We start from the raw sequence: 26,479 nt of genomic DNA, 5'->3' as shown, positions 1-26,479 counted from the left end.
AGTTGATAATATTACAAATTCTAGCTAACATATGTAAGTTGTTTTTGATATATTTCTAGATAAAGTCATGTAAATAAATTGTTAAAAATGAAAATAAGTGTGATGGCAATTTTCTTCAGAACCAAAAATTTTCTTGAACGAAACTACATTATTTTACTCTATATTAAGTTTTATAGAATGAAGTAGGTATGTGGGATGTGCCACTGGTATCGATAGATATAAGTAGTATGTACCATCAATCGAAAGTGAAATACCTGGCAGCAGAAGGTTAAGAAGATCGAAGGAAAGAGAAAGACAGCAGAGGATTATTGATGTGGAAACAAGGGAACAATGAAGTCTGAAACGATTAATTGACATTTTGCAAACGGCATATTTACTGTATGGTTCTCGGAGTTTACTAAGACGTTCTGTAATTTCGTGTTCAAATACGTTCGATTGTCCGCACTTGTGTTCTCGATCACTACATGTACGTTACTAGGAAGACATAGAGAGGATCATTCGTCTATTTGGCATTTGTGGTCTCATCTGCCCGTAAGTGAATCTGAATCGAAGAAGAAATAAAAAGAAACATCAGCAAACCAAAAACTAATTAAATATAAGTAGTGGATAGAGCAATTAATTGGAGTCAACAAATGTGAAAGTAGGTCAGTGTAGATATGAAAACTACAAATAATACTATTAAGTGCTTTGCATTAATTTCATATTACTACATCTCAATGTCTTATTGTAGTTCCTCTTTTTCAAGGGTATGATCCAACAATCTATGGTAGAATTATTGTTTCTACATAGTGTAACACAAATTTAATAATAATTTGTACGAAATTTTCTAATTTCAGGAGGAATATTCAGAATTAGCAGTTAAATGCATGGATTTTGCAATAAGTTGTGTAGATCTCTGTCGTACATCAGATGAACTACATTGTTTATTAGGCGGTACAATAAATTCAAAACCACATGATCGCGGAAATCCTTTGAACACTATCAAGAATGCAATTCAGTCACATGAAAAAAAAGTGAGTTTAATGTTTAATGAATAATTTTGACTATCTTGAAATTACTCACGACCTTCATATTATTAGACTAACGTGCTAACCTTCTGCGCTACTAGGGCGTACTTCTAGGAATCAGTCCTATAGTACGTATCACTAGAACGTCAAACAAACTTGACCGTGGCCAACCGACCTTGAAATTACTAAAACTTATGAATGTACGAAACTTTTAGTAGATATATTGAAATGGATATTATAAGTGATGTTTAAATTAGAAAAGGCCTGTAAAATTTCTGTCATTCTTTTTATGACATTAACATTTAAAACAATTAAACTATATATTATTTTTTCTTGGCCTACACTTGGATGGTAAATTAAGTTTGTTTTAAACTTATTCATCAGCCATAATACGTACTAGTAAACAGTGTTACATTAATATGATTTATATATTTAAAAAGTATTTCAAAGTTCTTTTTAATCAATCAAGACTCTTTCTATCTATAGAAAGATAGAAAAGATTACATAATAAATTGATTCGAAATCCCAAATACCTATGTACATCTATAAATTTACTTGCTCCTGTGAGGCAGGTTACATCGGCTACACAAAGCAATCACTTTCCAAATGCATCTCAGAGCATTACCCAACGTGGCTTTCAAAACGAGAATGCAATACAGTCACCAGCCTAACACAGGAGCATTTAATCAATTCTGGATACGTCACTCTAAAGAAGTCTTCCTTCAAAAGAATTTACCGAATCAAAGGCAGTGGATCAAAAGGGAGGTCGAGTCAAAAACGTATGCACTGCTGAGGCGTTGGCGATTCACTGACTCAAACCAGGACTCCGTGTGCCAAAACGATACATCCAACTTCTCATCCTCCTTTGGCCCTAATCCTTTTCTGTAGTATGTTTTGCACGTAGCTAATCATAGTTTGTCGCTTTCCGGTCGTCCAATGCGTACCCACCGATTCAGCCGCTCCTACGAAGAAATTTTTGTCTCTTGTATCATCTATCAATTTAACTGACAAATAAGTAAACATCTCTGTACATGGTTTGAAAACGTCCAAAAGATGATAATACTTATCTTCATTTTATCGCACTTGATCATGTGGTAGAAAAAATTAAATTATTCCGAGTGGCACCACATGTTATCAGTTTCAAAAAGAGTTCGATCTCGTCTCCTACGTCTACTCGAAGTTAAAAATATTCCAACCTACAACTCTAGTCTGTATGTTGTGATGTAATTAGGGATACGTCTATCCTCCCTATGGCTTGACAAGATCTAATAAACAATTTTATTAATTTTTCATCCCTTGATTTGTATTTTTTCACCTCTGTTTATATCTCCTCTTCATAATTTATATATTTATGCCGATTATCTGTATACTCATTATTACGTAGTTTGAGTACATCTTAATGGTTCTTATATTAATGCTTATTCTTTAAAGTTTTGACTTCTAACTTTGAAACATCTAGTTAAGTAATCATTATTCTTATCACTAATAGTACGCTTGTCGCTACACTTCTAATTTATACTTTTTAATTATTATGATTAATTATATGAAGTAGTTCAGTATAATCATTGTTTTACAAATTGCGTCCACTAGTTTAATATTTTTTTTATTTATGCATATAGATACTACTGCTTGTTGAAGATCAAATTGAAAGCAATACTTCTTGCTTATACTTGTTGTTCTAACGATTATGTTTTATGGAATTTTCTTATTACAGAAAGAAACACTTAACATGCTCCCTTTATTCTGAGTCTATAGTCATCTACTTTGATAAATAAGAGATTGTTTTTTTTAGAAGCTTCGACTCTATTTTGGACATACCTATGATAGTTCTCATTTGACAGCGGAGTACATTTTTTGTACTACATTATTTTCCATCTGACAAAATTACACACGCTAGTTTTGGCACGATAATATTAAATTATTTAATGTTACAACGATTAAAAAAATTGATATGAAAAATTAGCATATACTTCTCAAGGTTTTACTTAGAGAATTTTCTGCAAAGATAAACGGCTTTTTGTTTTGAACTATTCAGTTTGATTTGGAAAAAAGTTTCTGTAGTCGGCTGGGCAACTACCAGAAATAAAAGGGGCTAGTCAGTTGTTTCACTAATATCTGTTGTCATTAAATGGTGTAAACCCAACAATCCGCATAGGAATGAACTTAGTACCATCAGATCTTTAAAAAGCGGAATCAAATCTTAGTGGTCCACATTTTTAACTTTAACCAGTTAGCTAATCATCACAACAATAATCCATTGTTGCCAATCAACCACTATCCAATCCCAAAATTCCGTTGATCATGGCCTTTTTGTTAAAACTGCTTGGTACCATCTTGAAGCTAGATAACTTTAAGCATCTGACTTTGCTTTTGGTTTATTAAGTAATTCAACGATTTATGTAGACTGTTTTAGAATTACTCTCAATTAAAACAAAGTTTCATTCTTCATAAGCGGACTTAACGTTTGAATTAACTAACATTTATTTAACAGTATTCTGTGAAATATATTTCAAAGAATGAATCAATCAGGTTGGGTAAATCATTAACATTATAAGGATTTATTAAATTCAAGATAGTGGATGAGGTTTAGTTACAACAACCCTAGAGAAATTTGTTTATACATCAGTATCATCAGAAACAAATAAAAAAATTGAGCTTTCGCTACCATGTCGGTGTTTTTCTCTTAACTAATTTGGCTTTCTGATAGAATAGTTCATAAGGAAAATTGTTCATCTTGATGATTTAGTACGTGTTCACTGTGAATGATGGCAAGATTATCTTACACATGACATCATTGCAGTATGATCTGAAAGTAATGAACAACTAGTGACTATATCAAACTGATAGAACACCTGCTGAAAATATATTCCTTCCCCAAACTTACTGAACGCTAATGGAATAAGCTTTCCTTAATGTATGCTTTTCATTGATGCTAACAGTCTGATTGTCCTAACTGTTTTATGTTCTATAGATATCTCATTTTATGTTTTGCAGAAATCTTGAACATAAAACTGATAACATTTGATCATCCACCAAAAACACTATAAGTTCCATGATGTTGATCAGATTTCTGGATTTGTGCTCAAAGTCTAGAAGTATTATCTATCATAAAACATCAACTTTTACAATTGGGTTCTACCAATCTGGGAAATAACCCTCGGCAGATCGATGGTAGACGTGATCTACTTCAAACAACTAATGCATAGTTTTTTATTGTTTAATCAGTTCAGTGACGAGATCAGAATTCATCTATTTTATTTATTTCATATAATTACAATAGAGGTTGCATTCGAGCAAGTAAATATCGTTATCTTATTTTCGCTTTTAGGCTAATGACTTCCTAGTTATAATAGACATATAAAAGCTAATCAAATCCAAATTAAAGTTATATTTCGCCTTAATCACTAAGAAATGTTTTTTTTTCAATTTCACTAATGGACAAAAATTTTACATCATTCATATAAAAACTCTGTGTAACTAATTAATCATTCATCATTTTAAAACTACTCATTCTGTAACAAATTAGTTATGTCATCAAGTATGTTCAATAATTAACAGTAACAATTTGCCTGGGGTAAACGAATATTGGATAGAGACTAAATTATTCATTGTCTTGATTACTCCAACATTTTAAAAGCTGACACATGGATAAAAAAATTTCTTGAAAATATAACATGGAACTTCTTTAAATGAATCGAATCATGGATTAAACGTCTTTTTTCATAATTCTATATCCACTAAAAATACTACTTCAAATATACTATTTATTTGAACACATAAATATTGGTACAAAGGGGCACCAGATACATATGCATCACACAAATCTCATTTGATTTGTGTGAGGGCTGTGATACTGACCAGGTGCCCAAACTGAAGCAGGTGGTTCTCTTAGGGGACCACACCTGGAGCCTTTGATCTAAAGGTCTGATCCACAAGGCAGTGGAGCATCGTGAGGAGATGCAGTCCCATGGTAGCCGGTGACCAACGATTGATTCATACGCCATTTGTTCCGTCAGGATACTGGAGCCCATGTGCACCATTGGTTTGGAATCGAGGTTTTCCAACTCCCCTAGGTGGACCCTCCGTGCCCACCAACCCGGTTAAAGCGCCAGACATTCGCTCTTCGTCCTCTCAAGTTCATAAACAACACCCACGCCACGAGAAGGCAGTGAGTAGGACTTCCCTGACAGATGCTATATACGCGTGGCCATATGAGAGCATTTCGAGAGAGAGAGCGAACTCTCCCCACTCTCGGCTGTACCAGGGCATTTTATTAATGATAAAAAATAAAGGTAGTTTATTGAACTGATACTTACAGATGCTTCTGTCAAAAATATTAATGTCGAAAATTGTATAACTTAATAGAAACTCACCTCTATATTTCTTATATCATTCTGTAAATAACTTCAGCGATTTATAAACAATGTTAAGAAATAATATGATAATCATGAAAATATACCATGCAAACGAACTTCATGTTACTTTTTAAAACTATTTTAGTGACCCACTATCTGACTACAGTTAGATCGTTTCTGATTATTATTGATTGAAATATACATGTAAGCAATTCTCGTATATAATCGCGTTGATGAATAACGGGATTAAATAAGTTAAATATGTGAATGAATTTTAGAATATGTATATTTTGTACAATCGTTGGTTGGAAGGCTAAGCGAAACAAAATGACACGCAATGGAGAAGGCGAGTGAGCCAACTCGATTTATTCAAGTGTCAATCAATATTTATAGTCAGAGCAAAAATAAGCTACGAACATGTGATGATTGGATAAAAAATACACACACATACGATCATATAAAAACAATCAAGGTTGATAAGCAAATAATTAACAAGGTCAAAATGTGGCTCGAAAAGAATGAATAAACTGGTCTGTGGGCTTAACATAACAACCGACACTACACTATATTTGTAGCTTTATAAGCAAAGATGGATGGTGGCTAGCAGTAGAATCCAGGACGCGCATTTCATCCTGAGTGGGATTCGTCAGCCGGATATACCCGCTTCTCACAGTTGATGTTCACTCCGGGATTCGAACCCAGTACCGTTCAGCATCAGACACCATCGCACTATCCGCTTAGCTACTGAGTCTCGATAGTCACTAGCTTGTGCGATTCGTAAAGGATACACATATGCCAATGAGAGACTGATCAGTTGCAGTCCTAAACATCGATGGGAAGATTCAAATAAACGATACAAAATGAAGTATATTTGTCATTGTTATGGGTGCCTATCATCTTGAAAGACAGAAGATACTTAATACTGAACATTTGAACAATTTCCTATTTATCGTAACATTATCACAATATTTAAGCTAATAGTTGGTATTAAAGAGAACTTGGCAGTGAACGGTTATGTTGTACATTATTGTAAGAAATTTCGGTTGTTTTTGTTTTTATATACAAACAATGTAACATAATACAACCAAACTTTTTTCTTACTTTCTTATTACTTTTGTTTAAAATATGTTACATCATTTTATTCATAAAGCTAAAGGAAACTATAGCCATAATCAAACAATTTATGATAAATATATATAGTCAGATTCTATCCACATCTTTGTATGAATAAACTAATTATCTAAGGTAATATTACTGCTAGATTAATTGTATAGATTAAAGTAATCGTTTAAAGTTGATCAAGAAAAACGAAAAATACAATAAATCTAGTAAAGATTAAGAAGAATGAAAACTCTTACTACCATCAGTTATTTAGAAAAAGGTACACCCATTACTGTTCAACCGAATCAGTTTATTACTTGTAACAAATATTTGAGAATGTATATTACTGTTGAGTTAAACAAGTTGAAGTTTTTCAGAAAAATTAAGATCTGTTGTCGAATTTATATACGTACCTCATTATATAAAACATTGATGGGTTAAGAATGGTACATCACAGCGTGATATATCGAATTTATAATTCCTAACAAAAAAATGACAATTAAAAGTTCAGAAGGAGTTCTGTGGAGATTTCAGTATCTTCATGGTTGATTTCATGAGTCAATTGAAGTCAGAACACCAAGGAAAACCTGGAAGCACTGGATGGCCGTTTCGTCCTATTGTAGGACTCCTCAGCAGTGTGCATCCACGATCCTGTCTGTTGTGAGATATCAACTCACTGATGACAATTGGTGAACGGTTGCTCAATTTCGTGGATTGGTTGAAGTTAGACATGAACACCATCGGACGCCAGCTAGCTCAGTGGTCTATCTGTTAAGTGCTCTGGTGTGAGACTGATAGGTCCTGGGTTCGAATCTTGCGAGGTGGGATCGTGGATGAGCATTGCTGAGGAGTCCCACAATAGGACGAAACGGTCGTCCAGTGCTCCCGGGTTTTCCATGGTGGCCTAGCTTCAATTGACTCATGATTTCAACTATGAAAATTAGAAATTCATCCCAAAGGTATCTCTCCAAGATAACTTTTTGTTTACTAAACTTTGTTAGCATGTATAAGTTTTGCCGCTTTTATGAACCGAGTAAAATTTATCAAAGTTATTGTATACAAGATTCTTCATATAAACCATTCAAATGTAGCAGGTTTTTTTATTTTTAAATCTTTAAAATGGATGAGTCTAAACATATTCGTGGACCAAAACTGAACTCTGTATCAGGAAGAAATATGTTCTTTATTCTTCTTCAACTTGATAAATAAATATTAGATTTCTTCATGAAATTAAGTCTTAAAAGTTAAGTATATATACTTGTTGATCACCGAAATGTAACCACTATATTGTTTGTCTAGTCATCATCGATTAAATTCCGGTGTCTCTACTAGATTAAGTGACTTGTGATGGAAAGTACTATCTCCTAACGCTAGATATTTATTGGTGATTAATAGAAACTCCTTGAGCTAGGTTTCATATTTCAATCGACGCAGTATAGTTAAAATCTTGAGTGAATCAATATTCTATGTTGGGTTTAAACCCGTGTCAACAATTTTTGTCTATAAAATGTTGTGTTCCTAAAATAGCATATGAAGACTTTCTTGAATAGAAATAGATTTATGACAGTTTATCGTAATGTCGTATATATATAATATATACACTGCTTTTTTTAATCATGTGAGGATGTATCATCCTATGCTGCAATCGAATAAATCACCGCTAGGACCCTTAAAACTTGAAATAATCCTTTTAACTATATAATAATCGATTGTTGTTATAATTCGAAATATTGATGAGTAAATTCTTACTTCAGAATGCTTATAATACCTATTTTTAACTTTACTTTTAAGTAAAAACTTATCAGCAACTGAAAATTGTAAAAATACTTGTTGTATCCCGTGGAGAATTATGAATGGTAACTTTGAGGACTATTTATGGACCAATATGATATGTATATTTCCTATTGTAAATTGTTATGTAACTAAGCCATTCATATTCCTGTCCCTCTTATTATAAGCTTTATTTTGACCCATAGACTATTATTATACGATTTACCATTCTTTAATTATCCCTAGTCCATTAATTACTGTTCCCCACATTCACAACCACTTTTGGCCAAATCTTGTAAAAATGTTATTTTGTATTTTATGGTACGATGTGGTCAGTTTGATTGGTATATAAACTCAGTATGTTTGAGAATAATGATTCATACTGCAGAGACTGTTATTGGTGTTCTGGACTTAACTAGCTGGGCTATGCAGAAAGCAGGACTGATAAGTGCTCAAGACTGCTCACACGGCTTTTGTGTGTTATTGATCCGATCGATAAATTACTGCTCTCTGGCGGTCTTAAAACGTTCATATATCAAACAAGGCACGCACACACTCACACGATATAACAATACTCATTTATTATAAAAATAACCATTTCAATGTCAGAAAATTTCTTTTCATCCTTTCCATAAGTGAAAGCTTGAGTCAATTGAAGCTAGACCACCAATGAAAACCTGGAAGCACTGGACGGCCATTTCGTCCTATTATGGGACTCCTCAACAGTGCGTATCCACGATCCCGCACTCGCAAGATTCGAACCCAGGATGAAACGACCGTCCAGTGATTCCAGGTTTTCAATGGTGGTCTAGCTTCAATTGACTCACGCTTTCAACTATGAAAATACTAAATCTCCACAAAACCCCTTCTTTTCATCTATTAGAAAGTTATCACTAACAAAGTAACCTGTTATTTATTAAAATCAAAAGAAGTAACAAAATAAAACTTGAAATGGCAATGTATTTAATAATAAGCATATGACTATTTTTAAAAGATAGCCTTTAGTTAAGACTAATCTGTATATTATCTAGGCTGAATTAGTACCATCATTAGAAATACAGAAAAATATCTTGTTCATTCAGTCCTATAATTTTTGTTATTACTTGCAATTATTGAAAAAAATTTACCTCTGAAATGTTTCTTGTTAACCATTATCTGTCATTCACCTTTAATTGTAAAAATTATTCTACCAGTTCATCTGCTATAACTATTTTCTTTAATCCAACATTTATCAGATACACAAATGAAAAAATAAGCTAACAACTAGAAATTCACTTAGTATTGTTTGTTTCAATCTACCCATTGATGTTTAGGACTGCAACTAGTCAGTCTCTTATTGGCATATGTGCATAGTGTGCGTATTGCCTCGATATTCCCTTAATTCACAAGCATTATAAGCAAAGATGGCGTTTGAAGCGAAGGATACTGGGTTCGAGTCCCAGACTGAACACCAACTCTGACATGCAGGTACATCCAGCTGACGAGTCCTAAATAGGACGAGAGGCGCGTCCTGGATTCCACTGCTAGCCACTATCCATCTTTGCTTATAGCAACTAGAAAGTTTTCCGTTTCAGTTCTACAGTATTTGTAGGCTTTTTTAAAATAAAGCTTGAGTTAATACAGTTAGCTTTTATAATTATTCAATTCAAGCAAATCTGTAACAGGATTGTTTTGATAGTTGAAAATTAGATCAACCAAAATGTTTAAATAGACCCATGAATATCCTTATTTATTATGAACTTACCTATTTAAACTTAATGATATATCTTGTGAGTAATGGTTTTACTGCCCCCTACAAACTACTTACAAATTAGAAGGCTGTTAGTCAACCAATGATCAGAATAATTTCTATTAAATCATAGTGCTAGAGATGAAGTGTCAAAATTATTAGTTATCAAAATGTGGATTTGTGGAGATTGTAATAATTTTAATAGTTGAATTCATGAGCCGATGTAAGCTTGACCATCATAATAGGACAAAACGGCCATCACATGCTTTCAGGTTTTTAATGATGGTCTAGCTTAGATCAATTCATGAATTAAACTATTCAAATTATTTGTATTTAATCACCACAACGTTTTACTCATATTTTGATCATTAACTTGTCATTCATTAAATCAAAATGGAATGAATTAAAGCTCATTTGACAATTGAAACTACTGTCATAAGCTTAGCTACTGGACGAAAAATGACAAAACTGTTTCATACGATTAGTTAATCCATAAAACTGTAGTAATACACAAAAATGTGATTAGTGATTGAGAAGTATTGTCAAGTTTCACTTATTTAGTTCAACTTCCGGAGTAAATTATAGTATAAAATAAAACTTGTAATTCGTTTCATTGATCAGGATTTGTGAAAGATTTTAGGCAGTTCAGTTAATGTAAAACATATGGATAGAATATGTGATAAGGAAACAAGAGAGATGGAAGATAAAATTCAATTTATTTTAAACTTACATTATCAATAAAGAGACTTTTAATGGATTCAAACAAGCTACATAATGAGAACAGCTAACTCACTTGAGCTGACATATAATTTTAACTTACTTACGCCTGTTACACCTCGTGGAGGAGCATAGGCCGCTCACCAGCATTCTCCATCCAACTCTGTCCTGAGCAATCCTTTCCAGTTCGTTCCAGTTGTTATTCATTCTTTTCATATCTGCTTCTATTTCCCGGCGTGATGTGTTCTTTGGCCTTCCTCTTTTCCGCTTCCCTTCCAGATTCCAAGTTAGGGCTTTCCTTGTATGCACATTGGTGATTTCCTTGATGTATGTCCGATCCACTTCCAACGTCTTTTCACTATTTCCCTCTCAGCTGGAAAGCTGGGGTTGTCTCTCCCTCAGTAGGCTGTTGCTGATAGTATCCGGTCAGTAAATGTTGAGTATTTTGCATAAACAACTGTTTATAAATACTTGTACCTTCTTGAAGGTGGATGTATTAGTTCTCCACGTTTCAGCTCCGTACATTAGGACTGTCTTGACGTTCGTATCGAAGATTCTCACTCCGCCTGTAGCTCTTCTAGAGTTACTGCCGGTCCCAAGCCCGGGTAAAGGAGGAGGGTTAAGCATGATGTTAGCGACCCCATCGCGTAGAAAAACTAACTCGCTAAAAAAACGCTAACCAGAAAAAATAATTTTAACTTATACGAAGGAAATTACCATTGACCAAGCAAATTAAGGTTCCGAACTCGATGACCCATAAAGATATAGGTGGAAATTACAGATGAAACCTAGATTAAGAGTAAATAGAGTTCCAACTTTCTCTTTTTTCCAAAAGATATTTGACTGATTTCCAATGTGTTGGAGACTTTATTCCAAATTCAATTTAGTTGGCTAGTGTTTGACCTCACTTGCAACTTCATAAGCTCCATGATTTTTATCCGTGGAAAGATATAGACACATAAAATTCAATGAAATGAATATCAAAAAATGATTTGATGAAATGTTCAAAAGAAACTTCATTTATCTACACACAAATGTCAATGTGATAGGTCGAAATAAAACTCACTTTATCAATAGGTACATCAGTGTATTATATGTAATTTCACTAGTAAGTTATTTGGTCTCAATACTTTAGTACACCTTGACAACAAAACAATATCCAACGTTCTAAATGCTGTGAACAATTCGAATTCAAAATCAAAGCAAAACAAGTCCCATTTTTCCTTTATTATTATTGGTAAGTGTCATTATTTATTGATCCAGCTTACAAAATCCCAACTTTTTCTCTTCAACTGAATAATTTCAAAGACAATGTCGACCTTTTTATTTCATTATTTACTTTCTGTTTTTTTTTTAATTACAGTTTGTCGCTCATCCAAATTGTCAACATCAAATGGAAAATTTATTTTACAGTTTAATGTTTTGCATTCGAGATTTTGAAGGTTTACAAAGATTACAATTTGTGATTATTTTCTTGTCATTACTACCATTTTTGTATATTATCTATTTATTTTTTCCACATTTTAAGGTTAGTTGAAATGATGTTTTGTAATTTTTTAACGACAGTTTATTTTGATTTGTTAAATCGGTATTCAGTAATTACTGAACATAGAAAATAGTACTATACTTGCTTTCTTGTATCAACTCAATGACATTCGAAGTGAAAATTGACATCGACAGCAGGTTAAGAAAACATCAGTTCGATTAAAGTGATTAATCCAGGATAGATTAAATTGAGACATATTTTACAGTACTATATACTCAGGATGATTCATGACGTTCTATATTCAAGAGTTATTTAACTAAACTGATGTTTATTAGACCCTAACTTTTAAATCATACAAAATTAATACTGTCGTTATTATCAGCTAAATTATTCAAAAAAGTCACAATTGATTGATCACTGGGTGGTGATCAATGTCATGTGTGTCAAGTCCTTCTTGGTGCTGATCAAAGATATCGATCAAGTTGCAATGTGGCCACTAGTCTAGGTGGCTCGACACTGAGTGTATGATGTATTACCTAAGAATGTTTGTACACTGATCACTGAGTGAATACTAATGGATAATAAGTAAATATTGATAATTATCAGAAGGGGTGTTTGTGGAGATTGTAATAATTTAATACTAGAGTTCATAAGTCAGTTAAAGCTAGAGGTTAAGAGCTCGAGCGCGAGACCAAAGGTCCTGGGTTCGAATCCCACGAGCGAGATCGTGAAGTCCCACACTAGGACGAAACGGTCGTCTAGTGCTTCCAGTTTTCTTATGGTGGTTTAGCTTCTATTGATTCATGAACTCAACCATTAAATATTGACAAAACACGTTAGAATAATTGAATAAATCTCAAATTCTACAATATTCACCAGTAAATTTACTGTATTCTTCAAAATAAACTTTATGTTAAATTCACAAACCAGACAGGTTATTTAAGTGAAATACAAAACATTTGCATAATCATATGTAATTCCCCCGACAATATGGCAAGATGGAATATGATGTTTGGTATGAAAATGAATCCAATTATCTTTCGACTGCTCTCTAGTTTCTAAACAATTCTGCTCCTAATACTTGTTCATGATAGAAATCATTGGCGAAAAATCCAAGAAGGCTGTTTTACTCATATTCTCGGTCAACATTTGAATATCAATGAACTGTCTAGGTTTGTTCTCGTATACTTTTTTTGGTTAACTGATTGAATATACCAATAAAGAGATAGTGAAACTTGTTTTTTGATGATACACCAATGCTTATCACTCTATTCAGGTTTGAAAATATATAAACTTATTCTCTATTCGGTTGCAATAAATCAAATAAATGTCAAACATCTACTTTCAAAATATGATAGTCATAATATTAGAGGGAGTTTTGTGAAGATTTTAGTAATTTTATGGTTGAATTCATGAGTCAATGGAAGCTAAACCACCATGGGAAACCTGGAAGCACTAGACGACCGTTTCGTCCTAGTATAGGACTCCTCAGCAGTACGCCTCCACAACGAAACAACTGTTCACTACTTCCAAGTTTTCAGCGGTGATCTAACATTGATCAATACATGGTTTCAATCTAAAATCAACAATCTTCACAACCCTATAATGACTATTTTATATAGATTAACGAAAGTAACACTCGAAATGTTATCTAAACGTTTACAATTTTATTGTTTTATACTGCAACATGTTATTTAGTACCAAACCGCTTACATAATAATACAGTAATCATTATTACACAAACAATTCTATGCCTGATGGCATTCTATTTTTTGTTTTGCAGATGCCACTTCCACAAAGTCTAATATATCGTGACCGAAGTGTTACAAAATACGAAGTAAGTAAATTGTCAAACTTTAGTAAATATTACATAACTGAATAAATCACAAGTCATAAAAATACAGAAATTTTGTTAATCACACTTATGTAATGTGAGACAGGTATCATTCATTGCATAACCTAATTAATAAATCTGTATTCCTTATTCATTAGCATCTATATGCTAATGAATAAGTTTTAACCAAGAATCCAAATGTAGAATTTTAAATGAAACGTATTTTGAAGATGGATTCTGACGTTACTTTGCGTTAACTACAGGACCATTGAACAAAAGGAAATCATAAAATATTTTAAAAAGGACGAATGATATTCTTTAAAAATAAGATGCATATTTGAAATATTTTATCTAGTCTTAAATTTATTTATATCCTCACTATACTATACTATTGTATATTTAAAACAACTTCCAGCCAAACTTAAGTTGATAAAAGGGAACTTAAGTAACAAATGATTTAGTAGTATTCATATGCTTAAAACTAACTGGATATGAGATCTCTTAAAATTTGAATAAAACCTCAAGTTTTATATCATTGAACATGACAAAAATGTAACAATCACTGATCGATTAGCTTCATCAAAGACTTTAACAAACTCGAATCTCGCAAGACGGGATCGTGGATGCTCACTACTGAGGATTCCCACAATAAGACAAAACGTCCGTCCAGTGCTTCCAGGTTTTCCTTGGTGGTCTAACTTCAATTGACTCATGATTTCAACTATATATAAATACTCTTAATTGATTGAATTTAAAATTTTCTGATTCTACATCAGTGGTTTAAAAGTACAGGTAATGTAAATCATAGATTCGACTCTATGAATAGTCATATGGATTCCCTAATAAAGATATTTTAACTAGAATAAAACATTTAATCGTTCTCTAACTTAAGTCAGTTGATGATCGATTCTATTGTCAAACTATAGAACTCTTTATTAAACATGTAGTTGACACTTAATTATTGATGTAAAAAACTAACTGGCATACTCTATTTTTGTGACAAAATTATCAGATTGCACATTTCCTGTCCAATTATTCTTGAGACTAGTTTGATTCAATGATGAGAGTACACTAAATGCAAATTCATAATGTAACTAAATGATTAGTTGGCTATTATGGTTCAGTTATTTAATTCCATGAATGTTAAGTATGAAATAGTTGTTTGAGTTCTACTATAAATAGAGGGTTATTTATTTTTATTACTCAACTGTAAATAGTAAATTTATATATTAAAAGCATTCTACCAATGATTATGTAATATTTGAACGAAGAATATTCTTTTCGATCAATTCTCTTCAGGTTCTACAATTAATTAATAATCCGAAAAAATGGCCATGTTAAAGGCAAAGTACATCGTCTAAAGCATGTAAATTTAGGATTGTGAAACCAAATAGAATAAACTCATTTAGTATTGTTTGTTTGAATATTCCCATCGATGTGTTAAGACTGCAACTGGTCAGTCTCTTATTGGTATATGTGCATATTGTGCGTATTGTCTCGATATAGCCTTAATTCACAAGCATTGTAAGTAAAGATGGATAGTGGCTAGCAGTTGAATCCACGACGCGCGTTTCGTCCTATTTGGGACTCGTCAGATGGATGTACTTGCATCTCATAGAATAGAATAAAATTGTTAATGTTGATATGACTAAACGATATGAAGAAATGTCTCCAACCCCTCCTCCTCCCCGCGCCAACCACATGGCTAATTGATCAATAGTAATCTCAGCTATTGGATGACCTAATTTGACTTTTATACTTACGACCTTCCGTAGTCAAATGCGATTGTCTCTCTTATCCGAATTCACAAATCTTTGTATTATTATTATCATTATTATTAATCTCTCCTATACATGATTCATTCACCTTACATTCATCCCTCCTTATTATGTCTCACACAATTTAGTCTTCTATTAAACACTTGATCGAATTGTAATTGCACCATTATATCTCTCACCCTATCTGACCCATATTTATTCTGATCACAGATCTTAAATTTTCACTTAACATATATACAGATTCAAGTTAACATTTTATATGAATCATATCAACATTAACAATTTTATTCTATTCGGTTCGACAATCCTAAATTTACATGCTTTAAACGATGTACTTTGCCTTTAACCTGACCATTTTTTCGGATTATTAATTTGGATATTTAATTGTAGAACCTGAAGAGAGTTTATCGAAAAGAATATTCTTCGTTCAAATATTAGTCTTTTGATCATGTAATACGTTTACAGATTTTACCCCCCAAAAAACAAGAATTTTCGCTGTTTTATACTCAGTGCCCCTTCCAGCCATATAGAATGGTGAAGCCTAGTAGGCCCTTCTGGGGAAGAGTGCTACATCGAAGCACGGCACAACTACCGGGGCGGGATAGCTGTTTCTGCACTGCTTACGCAGAACCATTACATAACAGTCACAACCCATTTTTCGGTCTTTTTATTTTTGTTTGGGCAGACTCATTTTTCTACCACTCTTTTGAACCCTCAGTAATTATGTAATGACTCTTTGTAGCATTCGTAATCGTTCTCGGGTATTGGTAGAGTGATTGATTAGGCCGACCTCCACCACCCTGATTACCGCTCACGTTAGCTCATGGAAACAGTCCCATGATCCAGGAGTCATGACGAGGATGTGTGAGTCGGATTTTGCCTCCCTTCTACTCAGTAACCCTTTTTTTTAACCTGAAAGATTTTTTTACTTATTTATGAATTGATTTTTTCTATCGAATTTTTTTTTAATTTCACCTGGTACGGTCGAAGTAAAGTTCAATGTTAAATAAAGAAACAACTATCTATTCTTTTGTCAAATTTACTAACTAAAGATAATATTTGTTTTACTAAGGTAACATGTTTACTTTACAAATTATTGGTCAATTTAAAGTGAATTATCATTTCTGTTTATGATTTATATATGGTAAACTACTTCCCATAAACTTCATATTAATTATTCGTTTATTTGTTTACTGTGAATAAATAAACTGATGTTGATTTCTCCTTTAGGGTATAACTGCATATGTTTATTATATTACAAAAATAGGAGACACTAAGTACTTTTAACGTTCACCTTCTTTGTTAGTTGTTAATATATAATATATTATTTACTTATATATTTATTTACCTTACCGAATAGGACGAAACGCGCGTCCTGGATTACACTGCTAGCCACTATCCATTTTTTGCTTACAATTTACTTACCTTTGTTTTGTTTTTTCGTTGGAAAAGAAAACAATATGTTCGTCCTAAAAGACATTAGTGTTATCTTATAGAACAAAATAAAAGTTATTTATTTAATAATTCAATTTTAAGATTAGATACAATTTTCTATTTCAATAGTGTAATAAGAAGACGAAGATTATCAGAACTATGTGATGATATATTAGCGCAATACATTTCGAACAATCTGATCACACATATACTTGTTAGGAACATTTATATATAAAGAAATAAAATGGTCAACTAGACTAGAAATGAGGGGTAAGAAAAGATAAGGATAATAATAATAGTATCAGTAGGGGTTTTTGTGGAGATTTATATTTTCATAGTTGAAATCATGAGTCAATTGAAGCTAATCCACCCAAGGAAAACCTGGAAGCACTGGAAAGCCGTTTCGTCCCATTGTGGAACTCTTCAGCAGTGCGCATCCACGATCCCACCTCACGAGATTCGAACCCAGGACCTACCAGTCTGGCGCCAGAGCTGTTAACCGATAGACCACTGAGCCGGCATCCGATGGTGTGAGTGTCTAACTTCAACCAATCCACGAAATTGAGAAACCGTTCACCGATTGTCATCAGTGAGTTTCTATCTCACAACAGAACTGGTTTGAACTCCACTGGTCACTGTTTTTCATTAGAACTCATGGATTTACCTCTCGAAGTCAGTCACTAGTGAGGCGAGTTCGTGGATGCACACTGCTGAGGAGTCCCACAATAGGACGAAACGACCTTTCAGTGTTTCCAGGTTTTTCCTGATTTTCTAGCTTCAATTAACTCACGCTTTCAACTATGAAAATAATAATAGTATGAAAACAATTTGAAACCTAATCGCTCTGGATAATAAGCTAATATTACCAGGGTAAGTTTAAGTTGAGAACAAACTGTTTTTGAATACACAAAGGGGGTTTAAATTTTCGTATGGCTAAGGCTTCAATAAACCTTAGTATACTCCCTTTTACACTTTTATACAACACTACAAAAGCCGAGTTAAAATCAATCTTATGGCCTGTTTCGATTATTTGTTTGGTAATAGAGGATGATGGATGTTTATCCTCTACTCTTATTGGGTCATTTGATTCTAAAATGAGTAATATACATATATATATATACATATGGTTGTACTCTTAATATATATGGTTGTACTCTTAAGTTTTGTCACATTAAATCAACTTAAAGATTAAATAATCAATGCATAAATGAAAAGTATTCATTGAAGCATATAAAAAACAAGAAGTATGGTTCATTGAAAATGTTTCTTTTGAGAAATTTTATAAAAATAAACTGTACATTTGCAAATATGCACAGTTTTTGTTTTGTTTTTTTTTCTTTTTCAACATAATAACAAACATGTAAAAGTGATATTAGTAGAAAAAAATAGTTTAAGGATAGTTAAGCGTCGTTACTATGAGAACTAGATTATCGTCAATATAATTACAAAAATGAGGTTTGAAAATGATATTATTATTCCTAGTAAATTTATTTACATAAAACCTACAAAACTTTTATCAAGTAATGTTTCTTTTAAATGACTAAGAGTAGTCAGCATTGATAAAACATCATCAGAACTGATAAGTTAGACATATTAAACTACACTTATATTATCCCTTTGTATAAAATCCAGATAAAGGGAATTATAAGAATAATTGACTGAATAACAGTGTTGTCCTATAAAACACCGTCCAGTGTTTCCAGGTTTTCCATGGTGGTCTAGCTTCAATTGACTCATGCTTTCTACTATGAAAAATACTAAATCTCCACAAAACTCCTTCTGATAATTAATATTTATTTAGCCATACTAATTCATGTTTGAATGACATTTTTCGTCTTTTTTTCAATATATTGACACAGTACTTAGTTACTTACTTACGCCTGTTACCCCTCGTCGAGGAGCATAGGCCGCTCAACAGCATTCTCCATCCATATTGACACAGTGATCATATCTTATACTGATGAAGACTGAGCATAGATATTCTACACTTAAGTAATAGTGGTAATGATAATAATTCATAGTATTCTGCAATTAATGTGATGGGAACCAACTGGATGAAATAAATGAATTTATTGTATATTTTGGATTGATACATTTATGTTTCTATTCTGATCTAAATTCAACAGTTCGACTAGTTCCTATAGCTTAAAATAATAATGTTACTGCTTACGTATAAAGTGTCAATACCTGTTTGTTTGAATTTCACTGTAAGGTTTTTCAGTTTCGCAATTTGTTTTGACGTTTTCAATAGAAAACAGCAAGTGTAGTACTATTTAAAAACCAACATCTTATTATATTGAAGTCCGTGACATTAAATATATATAATCATATACATTAATACCAAATTTTATGAATATGGATTTATTCTTGCATCATTAGGAGTCAATTAACTTCAATTAATTTTTAGCAACCTGGATACCAAAATCTTTGATTTCAAGTGTTATAATTTCATTCAAGTATATATGTTTTTTATATTTAGACTTATTTCAAATTTCTTAGAGCTGACGAAATATCTTTTTATTTCCTAACATAGTATATAAAAATTATTTGTAATTGTAAGCAAAGATGGATAGTGTCGAGCAGTGGAATCCAGTTTGACGCGCGTTTCGTCCTATTTGGGACTCGTCAGATAGATGTACCTGCGCGTCCTGGATTCCACTGCTAGCCATTATCCATCTTTACTTACAATGCTTGTGAATTAAGGCTATATCGAGACAATACGCACATTATGCACATATACCAATAAGAGACTGACCAGTTGCAGTCCTAAACATCAAAAGGGAAGATTCAAACATGTAATACTAAGTGAATTATTTGTAATTTTCTAACTAACTGAGAAAAATTTGTTCTACGGAATATAATGTACTACATAAATTGCAGGAAACTAAACGATATCTTAAAATTTTATCACCAAACAACATAATACAAGACTATAGAATCTAATGAGATTTGTTACCATAACGTTGTATATTTATCATGAAATTGACTATATTCAAAAAAAAAAGAGATTTATCCTAGAAAAGTGAGGTAAATCTCACTTAAAAATCGTTTACTTCAATTCTAATGTCAAAAATGATGAATTGAAACTGTGTCCATCATAAGGACTTTCTTTTTGAAAGAAAAAAAAAGAAAAAACAGCATAAATTATACACGATGACCAGTTTTCATTATCCTGAATGAAAAACAATCTGTTTTTTCTCTCTTTTTTAATAATCCATAGAAATGGAGAGAAAAAAATCATTTTAGAACACGCAAATGTCATTCTTAACTTAAATTATGATATAAATATTATCTGATTAATTGAAATTATAATACTGAAATAAAAATGGTATTATACTACTAATAACTACTGAAATTATTATTGTCAGTCATTAAGAAACCTTCATTTTTTTTGATGATTAAGTTTTATTTTTATCAGAAGGGGTTTTTTATGGAGATTTAGTATTTTCATAGTTGAAAGCGTGAGTCAGTTGAAGCACTGCTGAGGAGTCCCACAATAGGATGAAACGTCCTTTCAGTGCTTCCAGGTTTTTCCTGGTGGTCTAGCCTCAATTGATTCATGCTTTCAAATGTAAGTTTTATTTATCATTTCATAGGTGAAATTTTCTACGTAATCATCATTCATATCATTAACATTATTATTTCAATACTAAAACAATAAAACATAATTCATGTAGAATGTACATTTAACAAAACAATATGAAATATAAGCAAAAAATGTATAGTGACTAGTAGTAGCATCCAGGATGTACATTTCGTTCTACATGGGACTTGTCAGCTAGATGTATCTGCATCACATAGTTGATGTTCACTCTGGGATTCGAACCCAGTACCGTCCACTCTAAACACCATCACATTATCCATTTAGCTACTGAGTCCTTATCAATTGCAGTCCTAAACATCAATGAGAAGATTCAAACGAAACGATACCAAGTTAATTTAATATGAAATATTTAGTAGATATTCACTTTGAATGTTATTTATAAATAGTTGTTGAGAAAAGTATTTTATTCAATGATATTCTATTTAAATGATGATAATTTAGTTCAATACTAAGCTAAGTATAATGTCTGAGGTTAATTTTCAACTGCTGATGCTCTTATTAATTGAAGAAAATTCCTAATCAATTAATTTTGTTAAATATATAAATCATACAGTCTTAACAATTTGTATACATTTATTTAAAAGGACAAAATGCTCAGTACTGATTAATTTAGAGATGATGGAAAAGATTTGTAGTTCAGATAGATGATTTGGATAGAGTTTTGTTCTCTGAGTTGGATGATTTGATCGTGGAGCTTTGATCGTTCTTCTGAATGACATCATCAGCACAAACTTCAGGTGGAAGTGAAGTGTTCGAATTTCTTCACATATGGCTCATAGCATGGCCTATAGACCTCAATCTTGAATAGTTATTGTTGACTTTAAACTTGTCATTGTTTACTTCTTTATTTTGGTTGTATTTCCCATTGATTTGATTGTTGGTCTTATATTTGTCCATAATTTTTCTGATTGGTTGATAAATTGAATCGATTTCAATGTAATTGTTGATTGACCTGAGTGCCAAGCTTCTAAAAATTCTTCAGAGAACCATCCAACTCAGAGAACAAAACTCCATCAAAAACTCGTTGGTTCAATGTTTAAATAGTCTTTGTAAGCTATTATATTCACTTTAAAATACAACATACTGATTACAATGTAAATGTTCCACTATACTAAATAAACTTCAATCTAATTGGAATAAATTAATTTTGAGAAAAACAAACTAGGATTCTATTTGAATTCACTTAGAAGTTTCTATGTGACTCATTACTTCCGATTTAATTATTATCCGGTAGTAATGCCGACTTTGTTTTGACACAAAACTTCTAATCACCTTTTCAATGAAATAATTGAACTAAATCATCGTATTAGAACTAAAGGATGCATCAGTTAAAATTGTACATTTTACATTGAACATTTCATGTTGTATTGTAAACATCTTCATAATAAATTATATTTGGATAGGAGTTACCTTTGACTATAGCTACAAGTCTCTTTATGAAATTTTCATTAATGATAATGAGATAAAACTATTTGAATAAAAACAATGTCATTTCAGTAGCTTTATTCCTCTGTGTGCTTTAAATGCTAAGCTTGTTAATTAGAAACTAGATGTGTTTAAAGAAAGTTTTTGAAGATGTGCTCTTGTTTTCTTCTGCCTAGCGTACAGATTTAGTGCTAGTCAACACGATACTGGAGGAAACATTCCTATAAGAAAAATATGAAATGACTGTTTAGGGATTTCATCTAAAATAAATAATAGATACGTTTAGTTCCATTTGTTTGGGGATATGGAGGTCATTGAATTTCATTGATATCATGAACCGACCAATGTTAGACCACCAGTAAAAATCTGGAAACCCTGAACGGTTGATTCGTTCTAGTACAGGTCACCTTAACAGTGTTCACCCACAACCCCTACGCGGGATTCAAACCAAGGATCTACGGTCTTGCGCGCTAACGCCTAATCTCTAGATCACTGAGCCGACATTCAATGGTGATGATGTTTAACTTTAACCGGTCCGGTTACTCGACCATCTTCTATTATCTCAGGTAGGCAACTGTCCCACACCCGACACGGTCGAACTCCATTGGTCACGGCTCCTCGCTACAACTCTGGGAGTTACACCCAGAAGCTAGTCACTAGTGAGCACATGATAATTTTCAGTTTGAGATTGTGAAGATTGTTGAGTTTTGATTAAAATCATGATCTGATCAATGTTAGACCACCAGTGAGAACCTGGAAGCACTGGATGACCGTTTCGTTCTAGTATAGGACTCCCCACAATATATAAATATATATGGCAGCTAAATGTCAAATAATTCAAAAAAATTACTCCTTGTGTGTCATTTCATTTATTTTCAGTCAATTGCATTAAAATATGGATAAATGGACCAACATTTGACAAAAACTACTTGTTTATTCCAGACAATGTTTATTAGAAACAAATGTATATTTTAGCCTACATTTGTATATATATATATAAACAATGATATTTGAAGTTAAGCGCCAGTGGCGATAAACTTCTGTCAATGTTTTTTATTCTTTATTACAAAGTAATCACTGAGAGAATATGTTCAATGGTCAATTTGCTTCAAATTAACCATAAATATGTTTGTTAAGGGAATTGATGTGAATAAAAAACACATTGGAAGATTTATCAATCGGACAATCTGAACTGTTAAAACAAAGTTTTTTTTTAAAAATGTATGATTAGAATTCAAGCAATAGCATAAATCCTGTGGTACACTAAGTCATGGTAACATGACGTGTATTAAAAATGAATTTATTTCTAAGTGCATCATAGTGTAGTGTGGTCTACTTATATTCATATAAGTAGTATATGGCGATGCTCAGACATAGAATGTATTTTGACAGGATACCGATAAGAAAAGAACTGAAATGAAGCGCAATTGGTACGAAAATGCATGAACAATCGAATTAGAGAAGATGGATTGATATTTACAAAAGGAACAGTGAAGATTTAGACAATTGGTTGTTAATTTGCAAATTACCTGTTTGTTGTATGGTTATCAGAATTTAGTGAGATAGTCTGTAATTCGTGTCTGAATACATTCGATTGTCCCAACTAGTGTTTTGCTCACAACAATACGACCTATTTATACGATGAGGAGATCCTAATGTCAATTCGGATAGACTAGATACGATAACGTATTGTACCCTTGTTAGTCTCAGGCAATTCAGTAAGTAAATCTTGTTCTGAAATCAGTAAGGCGAAAATGCTTATGGAGAGAACCAATAACCAGTGGAAATAAAGTGTTTTTTGACCATTATAAAATACAAATGAATACTCACTTGAAAACCTTGCTTTGGTGAAACCTGAACTTAAAATGAATGTGAAAAATTATCACAATAACAAGTACGTAAGTTGTTTTGGAAGAATTCAAAAATTCTACATTAAGTGAAATACAGAATGTCTAGTTTAAAAAGGTGAAACAAAGTGTAATTAAGTAATGTTATCCACAGTGATATCAATTTACAAACTCAGTAAGATTAATAAGATCGACATGTATTGTAAGTGTAGGTTATTGTAAATAGAAAATTTGGACTCTATCGGTTATAAACGTGATGATTATAATTGCTTTATTGATTAAAAAAATACAACAAAAGTGTAGGAAACTAGTTACTCAGTTATAGTAAATTACGTCAAGTATTAAGAATTGATAAGATTTATGAAAAGTCGACAACTAAACAAAAAAAGTGATGATATACGTAATATTACTCAGTTAGATATGTTGTTACCAAGGTAGAGTTAACTTAAACAATACCCTTATTTCTGTTTAACTGATAGGTTGTCTTTTAGTTTATTCAACTTTGTGAAATCCTAATAATCATTTGAAAACCAAGTGTGTTTTTATAATAAAAAAAAACAACAGTAAGTTATTAAATGAAAAGTAGATCCTAATTAATTCAAGTCGTCAGTTATGATATTTAAAATAATTTACTCTATGCAGGTCCTTCTAAGTTTAGAGTTTTCTCATTAGCTTATATCAAACTGAACATTTGATCACTGTAGTAATTATAGATGTTTATAGTAAATAAAACGTGTCTTTAAGCGATATGTTAGTTCCTGAGCAACTGAAAATAAAACCAAGATGAATCACTTCTAACATTCTTTGTATCTCATATTATAAACCATTTTGCCTTTTGTTACATTCTGTCAGTTTAAGTAAAGAGTAGGCTTACGATACTAGTCATTTATGTATTTAGTTATAACTTAAGCAACTCCTATGAAGAGATACAGATTAGTGGAAAAAATAAGGAGGTAGACTATCGATTTCTCGAGTAGTTTCTAGTGTAAATAGACAAAGATTTAATGGGATTAGCTATACATTACTTTACTAAATGGATATAAAATCATCAAAATCTTACCACTCAGAATTATGTAGAGGAAAGCCTTCAACGTTTATTCGCCTTCTCTTTTTATTTATTCCAAAAGAAATGGGGATCAGGATTTTTGACCAACCTTAAACAGATAAAAATATTTCGTTTAGTATCTTTCCCATCCTCAGAGAATAAATTCACAATATACTTGCTTACTTACTTACGCCTCTTACCCCACGTGGAGGAGCATAAGCCACTCACCAGCATTCTCCATCTAACCCTGTCCTGGGCAATCGTTTCCAGTTAACATTCATCCTTTTCATATCTGCTTCTATTTCCCTGAGTGATGTGTTCTTTTGCCTTCCTCTTTTCCGCTTCTCTTCACCATTCCAAGTTAGGGCCTGCCTCGTGATGTAGTTTGGTGATTTCCTTAATGTATGTCCTATCCACCTTCAACGTCTTTTCCTAATCTCTTGTTCAGCTGGAAGCTGGTTTTTCCTCCCCCATAAAATCTGTTGCTGATAGTATCCGGTCAGTAAATGTTGAGTATTTTGTGTAAACAACTGTTTATAAATACTTGTGTCTTCTTGACGATGGAGGTAGTGGTTCTCCACGTTTCAGCTCCGTATATTAGGACTGTCTCGACGTTCGCATTCACAATATAGCATGACAATATCATTAGTGAATTAATGATACACTTTGAAAATGAAAACTAACATAACTATGAAAAACCTATTAAAAGTCAATAGATCTTTAAAATACAATCAAATGATAAAATTATGCAGATAATATGGGAGAGAACAAACCAGATTCCAGCGGATGAAGAAATCAGGAAGAAGCACTGGAAGTGGATAGGACACACTTTGAGAAGATCACCCAACTGCGTCACAAGCAAATCCTCACATGGAATCCTGAAGGTCAAAGGAGAAGAGGAAGACCAAAGAACACATTACGCCGAGAAATAGAGACAGACATGAAAAGAATGAACAAAAACTGGATAGAACTAGAAAAGGAGGCTCAGGACAGAGTGGGTTGGAGAATGCTGGTCGGCGGCCTATGCTCCATTGGGAGTAACAGGCGTAAGTAAGTAAGTAATGAAAACATTCTAACTAGATCTTGATAGAATAACGATTTACTAATTACAGAATACTTGATTGTCGGATATACGTACATCAATTAATTTTATTCTGTACACCATTTTTTACTCTACCTACTAAAATTTCTTTTGTTACAAAAATTTAGAAAAAATAAAAAACATTGGAACTGACATAATATAGAAACCAAATCTCCAGGTTATATATGGTAAACTTTATAAGGTAACCAACAATAATATTCTATTAAAGAAAATTATTAAATTCAACTGTGATATATCACAATATA

General features: G+C 32.4%; 1 protein-coding gene across 1 annotated transcript in view; it reads left to right on the top strand.

Annotated features, from left to right (window-relative positions):
* Nucleotides 1-26,479, top strand: part of Smp_163160 (putative transient receptor potential channel) — a gene marked incomplete at both ends in the record, with an annotated part of 80,177 nt that overhangs the window by 25,347 nt on the left and 28,351 nt on the right. The window contains 3 exons of the mRNA XM_018790157.1: nt 837-1,013; nt 12,043-12,207; nt 13,949-14,002. Of these exons, the coding sequence (XP_018655528.1) occupies nt 837-1,013; nt 12,043-12,207; nt 13,949-14,002 (396 nt within the window). The remainder of the gene's footprint in view (nt 1-836; nt 1,014-12,042; nt 12,208-13,948; nt 14,003-26,479) is intronic.

The sequence above is a fragment of the Schistosoma mansoni genome, chromosome W (assembly GCF_000237925.1).
Source record: "Schistosoma mansoni strain Puerto Rico chromosome W, complete genome".
Taxonomy (NCBI): Eukaryota; Metazoa; Platyhelminthes; class Trematoda; order Strigeidida; family Schistosomatidae; genus Schistosoma; species Schistosoma mansoni.
The sequence above is the reverse complement of the archived record's forward strand: the minus strand, read 5'-3'. Positions and strand labels throughout refer to the sequence as shown.